Here is a 16654-nt window from a genome sequence, read left to right as displayed (position 1 = left end):
TTTTGCGGTTTTATTTATTTCGAGATTTTGGCAGATATTAGACACCAGTAAGAACAGTTAATTTGAAATTACGAATTAAAACATTAGTGTTTACTTTTAGTAAAATAATCTCTCACAAGGTAGCGTACTGTTTTAAGAAGGAAAATATTAAAATTTTGTCTACTTGACAACACTCAAACCTTAATTGTCAAATGTCAGACAAAACTATCATAAAATAAAGTGCCAGATAAAATGTCAATTTTATCAAATTTTTCCCGAAAAGTTAACCTATTAAAATTTTGCGCTCATAAATTTGGGAAAAATTTTTCTTAATTTATTTAAAGACTCAAAGCTCAGAAATATTCTCTAGTTTTACTTAAAGCTGCTTTTTTTTATGTTTCAATGGGAATTTGTTTAAAATTATAGTAAAATAATGGTTTATAGTGATTTAGAATTAATTGAAAAATTAAAAATTAAATTTCCACAATTTGGCTCATCGCATCCGATAGATATTAATTCTGGTATGTATTACTTACGGGAAAAAAATTTTTAGTGAATAAGAAAAAGTTGAGATTAATTCATATTATTTAATAATTATTATAATAAAAATTAGTAATTTTCATTAATTTGGTATAGATATTTCCTTTGGTGAAATAATTCATGATGGTAAATTAAGTTGGTTGGCTACTGGCGCACATTTGGAAATATTTTCTCTTAAAGATGGTCAAAGGATATCCAGTTATCATTTCGATTGTCATTCGAAGTATAAGATAAAGGAAAAGTTTCATAAAACATTTAACTAAAACATTTACTTTTAGGTTTGAAAAAGCAATTATAACTAGTATAACAGAAATAGAATGTGCAAATGACAACTGTTGTTTTTTAGCAGTTGGACTGCAAATAAGCGATTCTGTTAGGAGCATCATAGCAATTTATTCGGTGCAAGGTTCCAAAATATTACGATGTATTGAGATTTCTGACAGAATAACATGTTGTGTTCATATATCCGAAGATATTACAAAAAGAAATTTTCTTCAATTAATGGAAGGTTGCTTAGCAGTTGGAACTGATATTGGAAAACTAATATTACTAGATATAAATTTCAAAAAGTGCGAAGCTGGTAATTGAATAGTGAAATAAATCTTAAATCTAAGCTTAACTTTTACATTTTTCAGCATTACTCGAAGAAGGAGATGATAAATTGGATACTGTTCCTTGTCATATGGTAAAAAGTACATTAGATTTTACACATATTAGCAATCATTACAAACACACACTACAAGAAAATTTTAATTTTGGAATTGAACTAGAACGTAAGAACAATTTTCGCTTTCATTTCAAATTATTAATTTGATTCAATTTTAACAGATGTGAAAGGAGAAAGTTTTGTTTTATCACTTTTGCCAGTGCCCCCAGCTTTATGTTTAGTAGCTGGACTAGAAGATGGTCGTATGATTATTTATGATCTAACAGAACTTCAAATTTTATATATAGTTCTGCCTCAAGAACATTTATCTCCTTTATCAAAAATGGCTTTTTTACAACCGCAAGATGATCCCAAAGCTATGATTTATATATGGGCTTTCCATGAGAACCCCAAATCATGTTTTGCAGTAATGCATTGTCTTGAATATGAAAAAAAAATTGTTGATGACAATGAACAAATAATTCTCTTTGAGGAATTTCAAACCAGTCATGTTAAATTAGTCTTAACAATGAATGAAAAAGAAAGTTTGCCAATAAGATGTCAAGCAATAACAAAATTCTCAAATAGAGAAGATGATGGTGATTCTATATCTATTTGTATGCTTGCATGGAAAACAAAAAATTTTATTCAACTTCTAATTTTTGATATGAATCAATGGTATAAAGAAGAAATGCCTGAAGGAGGAGATTGGCGAGAACACTTGACTTATTTATCCCCTTTTCGTGTGAAAAATTTACTGACTTATGATGTTTATTTCGATAAAAACACAGTTTCTCATTTTAATTCCGTTCAGCGGACTGAAGAACACTTCTATCCGATTTCTTTGACATTCGATTTTGTTTTTCTGCTATCAAACGCAAGCGTTTTCTTTCATTGGCCTGGCTTACAATACAAAGCTTTAGATTACTTAAATGCAGCGGGACCGTTGGCAATCTTAGACCCTGGACCATATTATACTGAAATTAAATGTGCTTATCTAATGCCACAATTTTTTGATTTAGAAAAGAGGAAAAAAAGGGAAATTTCTTTGGTAAGGATGCCATTCAAAATAAAAAAATTGTACAATTTTTATTATTGAGTTATTATAGAGTACACAACGTGAGATCTTGTTATCTGTCGCATTGGAGTACAATTGTATTGGACTGCTCAAAAGTAAAAATAATGTAATTTTTTTAATAATTTAGTTAACAAATATTTTTTAGATTGTGCACGCAGTTGGGCAGATGGCAGTTGCATTGGCCAAAAGCCTAATGAAGGCCTCTCTTTGTCAACACTTACGGATTGGATATGGAAAAGAGCCGGTGCTTTAAAACAACGATGCAATAATATTTGCGTATGTCTTTTTGACTATTCTGGTCGTTTGATGGATCAAAGATCTAAAAAAGAACTTTTTCATTTAACTCGTCAATTGAAAATTTTGGCAAGTTTATTAGAAATAATACTTACCAACTGCAAACAACATATACCTGGTCATGTATATGAACGATTAGATTCCGAATTAAATTCAATTCGAATAGCTTCAGAATATCATGATGTTCTGCAATGGTTACTTAACATAGGTTTACTTCCAGAAGGTTTACCTGAATCTTCAACTGAATCTAATTCTACCCTAAGCCCGTTACTAGTGCCATACCCTTACAAACTATTAAATAATTATTACAAAACCCGGCGACTCCATTTTCTTGAAATCAATCACGATTTCATACAAGCAAGGACAAACGGTTGCCGAATATTATATATTGATTCATTCATTGAACATAAATGCAATGTAGAAGCTCTAAAAGAGCATTGGCAGATTGAACTTGGTCAAGCGGCCTATCCACCTCGCAGCATGCAAGCTGTGCTTAGAACTTTATTAGTTCCAAATGTTTCATTGGAAACAAAGCATGCATTACTTATCTATATATTTTTAGATTTGAATATGGCTGTAACAGAAGAAAGGTAATTGTATGATAAATCCATGTATTTAATTGTCGCATTTATTTAATTAAAAGGTTTTCTTTATATTTGTTTTTATACTTTATATTTCAGTTATGCTGGTTTGGTTCAAAATTTAATAAAATTTCCGGCAGTATTCAAATTAAATGCATCATTGATAAAAACTGTGCAAGCCTTCTGGAATCTAGATCATGGCAAATTTGAGGTAATATTAAAATATTTTAGTAAAAAGTTGTGCAAAAAAAAATGTTTTCATGTTTTTTTTTCACAAGGTGGCTCTTGAAGAAATTTTATGCCCTTTTTTACATGAAAGGAAACTTGAACAGTGGGAACAAGAACTTTTGATTGAATCATTACTTATACAAAAAAGACCAAGCTCGGCTCTGAGAGCATTGCAAGCTAAATCAGCACCTGTAAATTCTATTTTAGAACTTAAAGTTTACATGGCAAACAATCTAGTATCTGAAGCCTTCCATTTAACTCGCTCCAAGAACGATCCAGAATTGTTAAAAACTTTTGTCAAATGCTGTGAATATTTAGGAAAATGGAATATATTGCGTGATCTAGCTTTAACTGAAGAAGAGGAAAAAATTGTCGAAGATTTGTTGAAAGATTTCAAAAAATCGAAACCTGAAAATATTTATTTAATGCACATGCTACAAAAATCTAAATACATTGAAGCTAAAACATTTTTAGAAGAAATGAAATTCGGAAATAATATTCGACAAAATTCTACTGTGAATAATGAAAGTGATTTCGAACTTTCCAAGACTCTATTATCAGCTTATAATTGTACTATGACACCTTTTTCAAAAAATTTGAATGAATGCTATTATAATATCCGTAGCAAAATAGGGTTCTCAAACAAATTAAAAAATATCAATAGTGAAAAATGTTTGAAACCTTTCAGCGCGGAATTATTGAAGGAAAATAAAAAGGGCCTCACCGATGAATTATTTCAGAGCTCGATACTAAGTATTGATGGAGCCTCAAATTATTGGAACGAAAAAAGTGCATCCAAAAACAGAGAGGAAAGAATGATGCAAACTAATAACGTTCCATTTGTTAGAAAACCACAATTGGAAGCGTATATCGAAAACTTTTCAAATGCAGACTTATTAGCTTATCCAGAAACTTTTAAAGAACCAAAAAAACGACGACTAAGCTCTGATAATTCTTTTACTTCAAATGGAATTCCTCTCGAAAGTCCGATTCAAGAAAATCGAAAGAAACGAATTCGATTAACAGAACTTGATAATATAGGTGTTTTCAATGAAAATGACAAGAAAAAATTTGTACGGGAAAAATCTAACAAAAATGAACTTGAAAGAAGCACAGATTCTCCCGATTTATTGAAAACTCCAATAGTTGAAAGTTGTAAATTTGTAGCGAAAGAAAGATCTGAATTTGATAAGAATAAAAGCTTTACACCTCACAGTATTTTAAAAACAAAAGGTTTGTCTAAACCGACATCTCAATCAATTTTAAGGCCTGTAAAAATATCAAATGCCAAACGAATTCAGCATGAGTATTTCGAAAGTGAAAGTGCATCTGAAGTAACAGAAAGTGAAAATGACATACGTAAGTATATGAGATAAAATGTTAGATAAAACGTAATCGAATATTTTTAGATGGTTATTTATCTCATCCCGACAACGTTGAAGATGTTAGTGATGCATTTGCAACTTGTAAAGACTTTTTATCAGAATCGCCTAACCTGGATGCAAATGAAGTTGATAGTGTAATATATCAGAATAATAATATAAGCGATTTAGAAAAAGCTACTGAAGCTGAACGGGATGAAAAAACTACATTAAATTGCTCTACAGCACTCAGAAGCCCCATGCGTCGCAGAGCAATTAAGACCTCACAAATAAGTGTTGTGCCAACAACAGGAAACGAATATCTCACGTCTACATCTTCAGTCGGTATTTCAAGATTGTTTCCTTTAAAAGACAATGATACTAATTCAAATATCAGAGATGTTTCAATACATAAAGAAATATCAAAAGATTCTGGGGCTATTGTTGATCAATTTGAGCTATCAAATGTAAATCCAAATAAATCTATAAGCTCAATAGCAAGACGACCAATTCGTAGATCAGAAACTCCACCAAAAAGAAATGAAAATATCAAAATTTCATCAAAAAGAATTGTTCATTCTGAAGAAATGTCAGATAGTGATATGTTAGCAAGACGGAAACCTCCAGAAATTTCTCAGAAAACGGTAGAATTTAGATCGTACACCATATCTGCAACACCATCACGTCCGCCTATAAGCAGATTGGTAACGGAAAATAATTTCTTAAAGAATATATCATTTACAAAAGACCAAAAACATAGTAATGGAAAAGAAAAAACAAGTACAGAAAACTTCAATTTTAAAGAAATCACTGAATACAATTCAAATTTGTACAAGGCAAACACAAATGAATTTAATCCATTAACCTGCTCATCTAAAGTAACTCATACGGTTTCTAAATTTATTGAAAATTCAAAACAGGTTAAACTTTCAGATCAAACAACTGTTTGGGGCGATATTTCAGTAAGTGATGTAATTATAAATAAATCCAACTGCGAAAATGACTTTCCTCCTTCTAATCAAAAAGAAGAAGCAGAAAATGGGAAATCTTTAATGACAACAATAGATGCTACCAGTTTCTCGTGGGCGCATACAGCAGAAAACTCAAATAAATTGGCAGAAAATTTTGAATATGACAACAAAAGATTTACGCAAAACATCATGACTCAGCAGAATAATGATCAAAATAAAAATTCGACAGGTGGAATAAAAGTATTCGAAGTTATGGAATCGGATGACGAAGAAAGTGCTGTAAAAGTTACAAACGCTACAAAAAATGAAAACAAAATTGAAAATACGAGGAATCAAAACAATGATAGCTTTATGAAAATTGATGAAAATTATCGGGAGAGTGATAAAAATAACGAAAGTGTTGGAGAGGAAAGCGATCCAGAAAGTGGTATGAAAGAAAAAGAGCACAGTGAAGAATTAGAACAAAAAGAAGCAAAAAATCTAAAGGGTGCGAAAGCCAACGTGTTGCTGCCCAAATATGAAAGACCTAGTTATCATCATCTTTCAGAATTTGTAAATAATAGTCAATCAAAATATGTTGACGTGATTGATATATCTAGTGAATCAGGAAATTCATCTGATTCCTCTTCCAACGATTCTGAATCAAGCCCAAGTAATTCATTGGAGAATAGTCAAGGTAATTAATTTTATACCATTTTTTGTAATATATATAATTTTTATTCAACATTTTTAGCGACATCTAAAGAATCTTCAATATCAAGTGTTGAAAATGAAGCCGGAACTCCCAACGCGGAACATATTAGTTACGATTTAATGGAAAAAATTCTTAGAAATGCAACTTCAAGAAATCTTAAAAAGGCTTTAGAAAGAAAGCAAATGAACGAAATTCCTGATGAACAAACAAGTGACAGACCTATTTCAGTATCTTCATCATTAGATTCAACTTTGGAAATTTCTAATGAAGATGTTGATATAAGTAAGGATCATCAAATAGATGAAAATGTCAATATTCACATGAATGAAAAAAATGGAACTTCCATCAAAAAGGAAGAAATCATTAGTCAAGTTGAAAATAAAAATGAAAAGGTTGAAAAAAGCGCAAATTCTGATCTTAATGATGTACAAAAATCATCTGAAGACGTTTCATTGGTCCAAAAGGCTGGGGAAAAAGAAAACGTTAACGAAGCTTCAAGTAACGAACAAGAAAAAAAAGATTCGTGTGAAAATAGTGAACATGATGAAATTTTAAAGAAATCAGCCTCTCGGAACATCAGGGCTCATTCAGAACAACCAATTAACATTCTAAAAACTTCATTTCCATTATCAACTCAAAAAAATATTTCTATAGAAATTTCAGGAAAAAGAAATGAACGTGCAAACTCCACAGAGCCGGTTCTTACAGGTAAAAATTCTCATTGGTTGAGAAGCTCTACACAACCAAATCCATCGCATATTCCTGAGGATAACACTGAAATTGTTGTTGACAAAACAAAGGCTGTTTCGCCCGAGGTCATTAGCAATAAAGTTCGCGCAAAATCTACAGAACGAGAACTTTTCCATAGTGGTTTGACTCACTCGCCTAGACCAAAACGTGCAGTGTCCGAGCAGCCTGATGAATCAACTTCAAAATTCAGAAAAATAAAGAAAACTACTTCACCAAACACTATTATAACTAGAAGGAAATCTCGTCTTTTAGATAGAATCGAAGAGGAACCTAATTTAGAAAGTTCCAAAACGAAGCCTGTTGCACGAAAACGTAATGATTCTAGCGAATATAAAAGCGAAAGCTCATTTAAACTACATGTTGATTCTGAATTATCACCACCTACAACGCCTGCCAAAAAATTAAAAAATTCTGAGGAGTTGGATGGAAAAATATTATCGCATAAGAAATCTCGTAAGGTTTCTCGGGGTGCCTCTTTAGAAAAGGATATAACTGCAATGGAAGAGGAGGGTAAAACTCATACGCCTACTAGGTTTTCAAGACGATTATCGTTATATAAGGATACAGATACAACGGGAAACAATGAGGAATCTCCAGATTCTCTCATTAAAACAAAAAGAAGAAACTCGATGTTTGTTGAAAACCCAGATGTAATTTCATCGCCTCGTACAAGAAGAGCTTCAAGTTCCTTAAGGGAAATGGTTTTAACTCCAAGAAGAAGCACCAGAAGTGTATCTTTATCAAAAGAATTATCTCCTTCAATCAAAAGCGAAAACTCTGAAAAAAATGAAGAAAATACTCCCGTTAAAAGAACTTCAAGACGATTATCTCATAACGAAAACACGCTAAGTAAGTCACTTTATGATGAAGAATCAGAAAATATTTCTGGTTTCATAAACAATCAAAGTGACTACATGGAGGCTGACACTTCCGTTAACAAAAGTATAAATGAAACTGAAACATACTCGATGCAACGACGTCTAACAAGAACGCAAAAAAATTTACTAGAAAAATCTGCGAATATAAAGGCTATTGATCAAAGAACAATTCCACTAAAAAAAAGACAAAGCAGAATGGATTTGGATGAAACAATTGAAATTGAATCACCATCAAAAAGCGATGACGCTATTTCAGTTAGATCAAGCAGAAGCAAAAAATCGACCACGTCTGTTAGACATTCAAGTAGGCTTTCCGCGAAAGCAAAGGTAAAAATTAGTATTCTTGTAATATAATTTTATTTAACTTTAAAATTTTGAAGGATGATGTTTTTGCGGAGGACGAGGACGATAACGAAGATCGTGAAAGCACCGTTAGTTCTTTAAAAAGTACAACTTCAAACAGAACACCCAGGAAAAAGAAAATAGATAAAAGTAAATTAAACGTAATTTCTGAGAAAGATGAAGAGAATCAAAAAAATCTATCAGATGTTGAATCTAATTCTACAATTAACAGTAGTGGTCCTAAATTACGAACGAGGACTAAGAAAACCAATTAAAAAAAAGTCATCTTTTTATTATTTTTGAATTTTAACTAGAATATTATGTTCTTATGGTTATTTTGTATTTAAAATTGAAAGGAAAATAAAAAATTGAATATAAAATTCTATATGGATTGAATATAGTTTATAAAACCCTTGTTACGATATGCAGTTCTATGAGTGAAATTTAAATAAGTGTAGTTTATAACTAATATGTATATTACAATTTAATTTTGCTCTTGCAACTGGACCAGTTCAATTTGAATTGGAAAAACGTTTTTAAGAATGGTCGAGAAGCTTCATATATCCAACAACTGCGTTTGTCGCGGATTTCAGCACAGTTCTTAAGAATCTTATTCAATGTTAAACGCAAAAGGACATAATACGAGATGTTTAAAAAAAATTGGTTCTGCGAAGGTAAATATACACACTTCATACCGTGTCTTTGGCTTAGCACTCATGATTGCGCTTTTAAATGTAAGCCAAATGCACTTTCAGACAGCTGTCACAATACGACGGCTGCGTAAAACAATTTTCTATTAATTTAAATTGATACGATAACGACCGTATATTTCGTCTCAATATTTTACTTTTTTTAATTTTTACTCTTATAACTCTTTTTAACTAGGTTTAACTTTTACAAATTCTATTAGTTTTTGCAATTACATTTTAGTCAATTTTTTACCTTTTTGTTTTTAATACTGAAGTGTTTATTATAAAATTAATAATAACGTTTATTATTATTCACTTGTAATCGCATATCATAGAACAAACTATGTATTCAATTTTACAACTACCAGATTTAAATCAGTGCATTAAATATTTTACCACTTCGTGCAACTATCACTGTCAAAATGTCACAGTAATGTGAACAGCTAAAAATGCGGATGTAACGGTACGAGTTATTCATGCCAATTATTGTCCAAAACTGTAACTAAGAAATACAATACTATTGAAAAGATAATAATATTATGAAACAATATCATGCTCCAAACACTTTCTCCCGGATGACGTCATATTTCCAGATATAGTCAGCAGATTGTGTATTTTCCTTTGTCGAAGTTTGAGCTTTAACCCACGGCTGAAAAATATTTTTCTTATGTCAATGCTTTAACTGAACCCTTTTAAAAATGTTGGAATGCCAAAAATATAATTTATGAATACAAAATGAAAGTGACAAAACCTTGAAATGAAAAGTATAAAATTTTGTTAAAGATGAATTAACATAGGTACGTATGTATATGCATATAACATGTTCTATCCTCTATATAATAGGCTATATGTCCTATTACCTACTTATATCGCCTTGTCTTTATTACTATTATATTTTAACTTTAAAGCTTTTCCGAAACAAAATTATACAGAAAATTTGTTTATATACTTGTAGAATAGTTCTATACCAACGTATTTCGCCTTCGATAGTAATTTATACTTGGCTATAAATACTTTAAATTCCGGAAGTTGAAGATATATTTTTCAGTCTTGTCGTTATTCTTCCTAATGTACGATATGGCATACCTAATACCTACATAATAGCATTTTATCCTATTGAAACCATTAATTAATGAATTGAAAAAAAAAACATTAATATCATAATATTATAATAAATATTTGATATACATATGTATATACATATCCATATGTATGGCTTTTACAAAGTTTATCTTACATCCTTAGGTTTTACTTCTTTTCAATTTATTTTCTTAGACTTATTAGAACTCATACTATTGCAATATTTTGCTTGGTATACAATGCAAATTACGTATAAAATACAATATTTACGTTCGCGAAGCTTTTTCCTAATTTTAAGCAACATATTATAGTTACATATATATATGTATGTAGGTACATATATGTGCTCACAGGGTTTGCATTTGAAAGATAAATATCAAAATATTTACCTTCAAGTTCTAGGTTATGTTGCTATTGCTTGTTTAAGTTCGGAAACATATTTCAATTGAATGAATATTATAAACGTATATGTACATATATTTAAAAATTATGTATCCATATTGCTGTGTATGTACATTTCCATAATATTTTTTACATGAAGAATAATACATACATATGTATATACAACATGAAGTACAATTTATTAACAAAATTCGACTCCCACCACATAAATATTTTAACTTTGACCGAAGCAAGGTCAGGGTCGTATTGCGCAATATGCATTTCATAAAAAAGTTTATAATATGTTGTTTTGCATATACAAATCTACCTACATATACAATGCCTGTATAAATAAGCTTTCTTTTGCAAAATACTTTGAAAGTTGCAATAGTACAATATTGTCATTACAAATGTTTAAATTAAGCTTCGCTACGTTATTAATTATTATTAAAATTATTTTAAATTGAAGAATTTAAGAAAATATATGAAGCAAAAGTCCATACACATATAATAAAATCCAATAATGCATTAACACATTTTATTATATGTATGTACATATAATATACATACATAATGTACATACATATGTATGTTGAATCCGAATTCCCAATATTTGGTCCATTTGCATATTTAGTTCATAATTATTGATCTCATGAATTAAAATCTTGTTGATTTTTGCTTTCATCCTCCTCCAAAACTAAGTACCTATAAAACTAAAATAAACATTAAATTTCATTACAAATATTAATTCTTATAAATTATCTCGTTTTCACAACCAAAAATTACAGCCCTAAAGTGAAACAACGGCGGAACCGCGTTAAATTAAGCGTCCTCGCAACGAGGTATTATTATAAATTTTTAGAGTAGAAACTTTGTTCTCAGTTCAAAATTATTTGTATGCATGTAACGCATTTAAAAAATTATTGTCATTGCACATAAAGGCAGTATTCATTTAAAAAACAAAAGTAAAATATTTAATCCCACAATTTACCTATTACCTATTTGAAATGAATAAAGAACAAATCCACTAAATTTGGATAACATATGTATGCCTAAAATATTCTAATAAATATACACACATGTATACATATTTTGAAATGTGGAGTTCTAGGCTGTTTATAAGTTGTTAAAAAAGTGACTTTCAACAATGCCTTTAGAACACTGTCTTTTAAACTTTTAAAGTTTTCAAGGAAAATTATTTTAAAAAATTTTTTTCAAACAGTACGCGTGTGTTCCACTAAGGTACGTATTTTAATTTTTAAGGACTATTATTACAAATCTCATACATATTTTCAATCTGAGCTTTCAAATAATAATATCTCCTTTTTCTCGTAATGTCCATGGAGTTTTTTACGTTGCCTGTATTCGCACCGTAAATTAAATATATGTTTGCATAGGTTTGTTGTGTGAGTATTTAATAAAATTCATATTAAAAAACATAAATGGCACTTAAATGTATTCTACAATTAAACATATTATTATGTTTGTATATGGAAGTCCATTTAGAAAAATGAGAGCCCATTTGAAAGTAGTGTTAGTTAGATTGCTTTGGTATTCGTATTTGGTAAAAAATTTTGGCATTTATCTTGTGTAGTAGGTATACGATTATGTTGTACAATTATTGAACACTTAAAAATTTGATGTTCGCGATTATAGACGTGATTTATAAGATAATTAAAAGTGATTCTTATATTTTTGTTTTATTTTTCTTATAGTTTTTTTCTTTCTACAATTTTTATAATGTGAGCCGACGAAAAAATTAAATTTATGAATAAAATTATTAAAATAAATCTGTGAAATTTCAATAAAACTCATATAAATTAAGAAAAGAATCATGCAAACATAAATATATTTTTTATTACTTGATGGCGCTGATGGTGATGTGGAGTAAAAAATGACAATGACATTTATTTTTTCAATCGAATTTATATTATTTTTATATTAATATAATTTTATAAGTGCGCAAATTAATTTCTTTAAAACGAAAAAAAGAAATATTTAATGTAAAAATTTAAAATAAAAAGTTTATTAAAAAAACTATTGAATATATTGTGCAAAATTTCGTAATTTTTAATATTAAAATAATTTTAAATCATAAAAATGTTCTTATACATTAAAATAAAAATTAAATTAAGCTGTTTACGTCATTTTATATTATATGAAGCCTATGCCTATGTATCGACGCGAAATAACACAAACTCAACTTGAGCAAATTTAAATTGCATATTTTTGTGTATTTTTTGACATTTTTGCTTGGTTTGATTTAATTTTTCGTTCCAAATTGTGTTTTTTTTTTTGTTATATTGATATAAGTTTTAACATTTGACTTACATACATACATTATTATAAAAGAACATTTCATAAGGGAAGATATTTTTACCTTTTATTGTTCAATTAATAAAAAAACGTGTAATTTTCACTTTCTTTACGTGATTTTCGTTGGTGTAGTTTGTAGTATCTAAAAGCAATTCGTTAAAAAATCAAAGCTTTCGATGTAAAACATATACGACGCTCTTTGCATTATTAGAACCAAATTTACGTGAAATCATGTAAGTATTGAAACGAACTCACACACACATTTGTATTTAAAAAATATTTTTTACATAATATTTATACAAACACATGTTTGGTATTATTTCTTGAATATGTTTACATATGATTTAATAGTCAATGACTTTCTAGAAGTATAAAGCGTGGACACTTTTGGAAGAAAAAAAGAGACTGTAAAATATTGAATTTTTTACTGCATATTTTTTTCCCCGAATTCAGAAAAATTGCTTTATTTTTTTTTATTTGTACGAAATTTAATTCATACCAGTCTTACAGTCAGTTCTTCCTCATTTCACCTTTTATTCACTATTAAATCAGAATTCTTTGTTTTTCTAATGGATATTTTATTTTTCCAATAAGATTACTTACTTTTTTAATTGGATTTTGCATTTTTTCTCAAAATATCGATTGAAGGTCTTACTTTCAAAAACAAATTTTGTATTAATTTTAGGTAAAAACGAGATATGCAATACCGAATAATTCTTCTCACCTTACGAGTAAAGTAGCGAGGTACGCGATCAGACTCTTAAGATGTTAACAAATTTAAGATGCTTGTTTTTTTCACACTTTCAAAACTATCCGCTAATGCCTTTTCACTAGACAAAAAATTTAAGAATAAAATCTAATGCAATAGTTTATGTATGCTATGGACAACGATATCAGCGATTGAAATACATACATGCATACAAATTATATAATAAAATGTGTGCTTAGGGAGGATTTTCCTTATCAATTATGTACTTATATGTACATACTTTCTCATTTCGATGCAATTTCATGTATCATATAAGAAAATAAAAATTATTATCTTTAAGAAAATAAAAATTATTATCTTGTAGATCTTCTAATTTTAAGAACTAAGAGTGGAATCAGTTTTTAAAATAATTCGTTAGGCTTGACATGTCCTGTCCAAAATAATCACATTTTTTTGAAACCTTGTAAAACCATTTGAAATTTGTACAAACAGATGTCGAATAATGATAGACTTAATTAATTTCTCTCTCCGTTTTTATTAAGGGAGACAAGACTAATTAAAAAATGATCAAAGTTAGAACAAAAATAATAATTTTTAAGAAACACTAAATCACATACTTGAATCAGCTGGTTAAGTAGTGAAATGAAAGTGAATAACCATTGTAAGAACGTAACACATGTAAATAAGTATGCAATTGGGTTGGTTTATTACATATGTATGTGAAAACCAGCTGGTTACAAATTTAGTTAAATATGTTTTATTAAAAACTTTAATTTATTTTCCTGTTTTTCAATATATAATTGATATTTCAAGTAATTCATTATAAGAAACATTTTTTGTATTAGTCTTTTTATTAAAACAAAAATTTTTTGTTTGAAAAAAAATGAGTTTCTAAAAGTCACACAAATGTATACGCAAATATCCCCACACAAAAGAAATTCTTATGATGCCGTTTTTGCACTACCACTACGTAAAATTTTTATAAAAGCTAGGTAATTTTATAAAAGCTTTAATTAGCAAGTGTAATGTGTAGAATCACAGCCATCTGTATATTATAGGAGTTTATGGTAGTGTTGGTACTATCTTACGCACACTAATGATGTTTCTCTAATTTTCAAATCTTTATTTCTTTCTTAATATCAATTTTCTTCATTTTGCAAACATGTAAAATTTGAATGCATATATACATACATATGTATAATGGTTTCTAACACACTATTGCTGTTTATATTTTTTCGAACACATCGAAATAGAAACGCACTCACACAAAGAATAAAATGGCCTTCAGTCAGCTGACTTTTGTTGACAATTAATTTCATAAATTTTAAGAGAAAATGGATGTACATATGTTTTAACGTACATACACATAAGAAAAATCTAAAGCCGAAAGAGAAAAAAAATTTGCACAATGTAATGTCGTACATAATAGGAATACGACAAATTTTATTGTACAGTTTCGTTTCATAATGCATGAAAAATTAAAGTTTTTCTTTCTTTTCTCTCGTTTTTGGATATCGTCGGTAATTTTACGATTTTTTCATATTTTTATGCAATTGCATCCACAAGAAAATCAAATATTTCAGTATACTAAAGAACTGAACTTTACGTAAGCATGCAGTTGCACACATACTTCCATTGAGAATTGATACAGAGCGTACAGAAAATTGTGCATGCATACATACATACATACATAATTATGTCTAAAACAAGCTCGAATTGTGCAATTGAGTGAAATTATTCTCTCGTGTCATCTCTCAAATTGCAATTAGTTTAATTTTCTATTATAATATTAAAGTGGCTGCTGTGTATTTACCTTTATGTAAGTTTTATCAGTTATGTGTACCAATTGAATATTCTAAAGTTAAAAGCTTTAAGGTGATTAGAACACAATGTTATAATACCTTGTATAGTGTATCTATTTTACAGTACCAGCTCAATTGTGTTGGTGCTGTTGAGTAAAATATTAATTAAAAATGCTTGATAAACAATTTGTTTTTATTAAAACTGTTGACGCCGTAGCTGACCAAATGCGAGGGGCCCTAAATATTTTCCTGGACTGGACAGGAGCCGGCAACCTTTGCATTAACCCTAACAAGATTATAATTGTGCCATTTGCTAGACGACGGAAATTTAGTTTATCCCGTGTCTTTGGGGGGCCATAATTATGGGTCTGGTGACTTTATGTGAAAAGCGTAGTAAGGCTTCATGTTGTGGATCTGCTCAAAAAGCAGACCTGGGACGATACGTGTAGCAACTGGGTGTTGCAACCGTCATCTTCTACACACATGGATCTAAAACCAAAGAAGAAGTGGGCGGGGATGTGTACGGCGAGGGCGTAAATATCTCGATTGCCGTCGGACACTATCCATCAATATTTCAGGCTGACACATATGACACCACAAGCAGTGTATCACAAGGAATATCAAGAAGTGCAGGATCTTTATTATGTCAGGCAGTAGGACTGTTCTTAGACGTCTGATGTAGTGCGATCCAAAGTGCTACTGGAATGTTTTGATGTTCTTAACGTCCTGACTAGGCGTAAAAAGGTAATTTTAATGCGCGATCCGGGATATTATGGCATCGACGGAAATGAGAGAACTGATGATTTCGCCATGAGATGAAGCGTAAACTCTTTTCATTGGGCCGGAGCAATGGTTTGGAGTGCCAAGGATACTGCCTGCCATGATTTGTTAGAAGAAACGTGCCCGGGTCGAACATTGCGAAAGTTTTCCAGGCTGAGGGAGCGTGAACTGCCCTCTCTTGGTCGTTCGGATTTGAGACTATTCGTGGGTGTACTCTTTGGATACATCTGAATTCATCTGAAAGAGATAGGTTCGGCCGATATGCTTTAGAAGGAGCCTTGAGACCCTGATAAAGGTCTAGATATAGTGCTAATGTTTTGCTGATCCCTACCGAATGCTAATGTAAGGAAAGAAATTAAAATTTGATAAATAACAATATTATTATCATAAGAATAAGAATTTTTTGCTTAATGATTGTAATCTGAATGTGTAACGCAAGTATAATATCAACAATGTTTTTATTCATAATAAACTTACTGTGCCTTTTAAACACCAATGCAGATCTTCAAAATACTATTAACAAATTTTTAATAATATTATTAAAGTTTTAATAAA

At 29.8% G+C, this 16654-nt stretch overlaps 2 protein-coding genes across 5 annotated transcripts in view; both read left to right on the top strand.

The window, feature by feature from the left end:
- The first annotated feature begins 277 nt into the window (after positions 1-277).
- On the top strand, positions 278-8727 carry LOC129611791 (uncharacterized). Its single transcript, XM_055525103.1, has 12 exons — positions 278-500; positions 616-742; positions 798-1099; positions 1155-1292; positions 1348-2216; positions 2275-2338; positions 2389-3127; positions 3218-3329; positions 3397-4705; positions 4756-6354; positions 6412-8327; positions 8381-8727. Exons 1-12 carry the CDS (start codon positions 413-415, stop codon positions 8615-8617), a joined length of 7500 nt encoding a protein of 2499 aa, XP_055381078.1. The 5' UTR covers positions 278-412; the 3' UTR covers positions 8618-8727.
- A 3410-nt stretch (positions 8728-12137) lies between these two features.
- LOC129611817 (putative uncharacterized protein DDB_G0282133) overlaps positions 12138-16654 on the top strand; it is a 33090-nt gene continuing 28573 nt past the window's right edge. For 3 of the 4 annotated variants that reach the window (XM_055525186.1, XM_055525184.1, XM_055525183.1), the window contains exon 1: positions 12144-13041. The gene's annotated coding sequence lies outside the window, so the exon portion shown is untranslated. Of the gene's footprint in view, positions 13042-16654 lie in introns of all 4 variants that reach the window. The other variant, XM_055525181.1, reaches the window with a different exon arrangement.

Source organism: Condylostylus longicornis, unplaced genomic scaffold (genome assembly GCF_029603195.1).
Source record: "Condylostylus longicornis isolate FDR11 unplaced genomic scaffold, ASM2960319v2 ptg000055l, whole genome shotgun sequence".
Classification (NCBI taxonomy): Eukaryota; Metazoa; Arthropoda; class Insecta; order Diptera; family Dolichopodidae; genus Condylostylus; species Condylostylus longicornis.
The sequence above is the reverse complement of the archived record's forward strand: the minus strand, read 5'-3'. Positions and strand labels throughout refer to the sequence as shown.

Bases quoted from the DNA above. Each gene is read 5' to 3' on its own strand.
- LOC129611791 (XM_055525103.1), top strand. From the start codon at position 413: ATGGTTTATAGTGATTTAGAATTAATTGAAAAATTAAAAATTAAATTT. The intron at 2,217-2,274 runs GTAAGGATGCCA...GAGTTATTATAG, and splicing joins AAAAAAGGGAAATTTCTTTG to AGTACACAACGTGAGATCTT. The intron at 3,330-3,396 runs GTAATATTAAAA...TTTTTTCACAAG, and splicing joins TAGATCATGGCAAATTTGAG to GTGGCTCTTGAAGAAATTTT.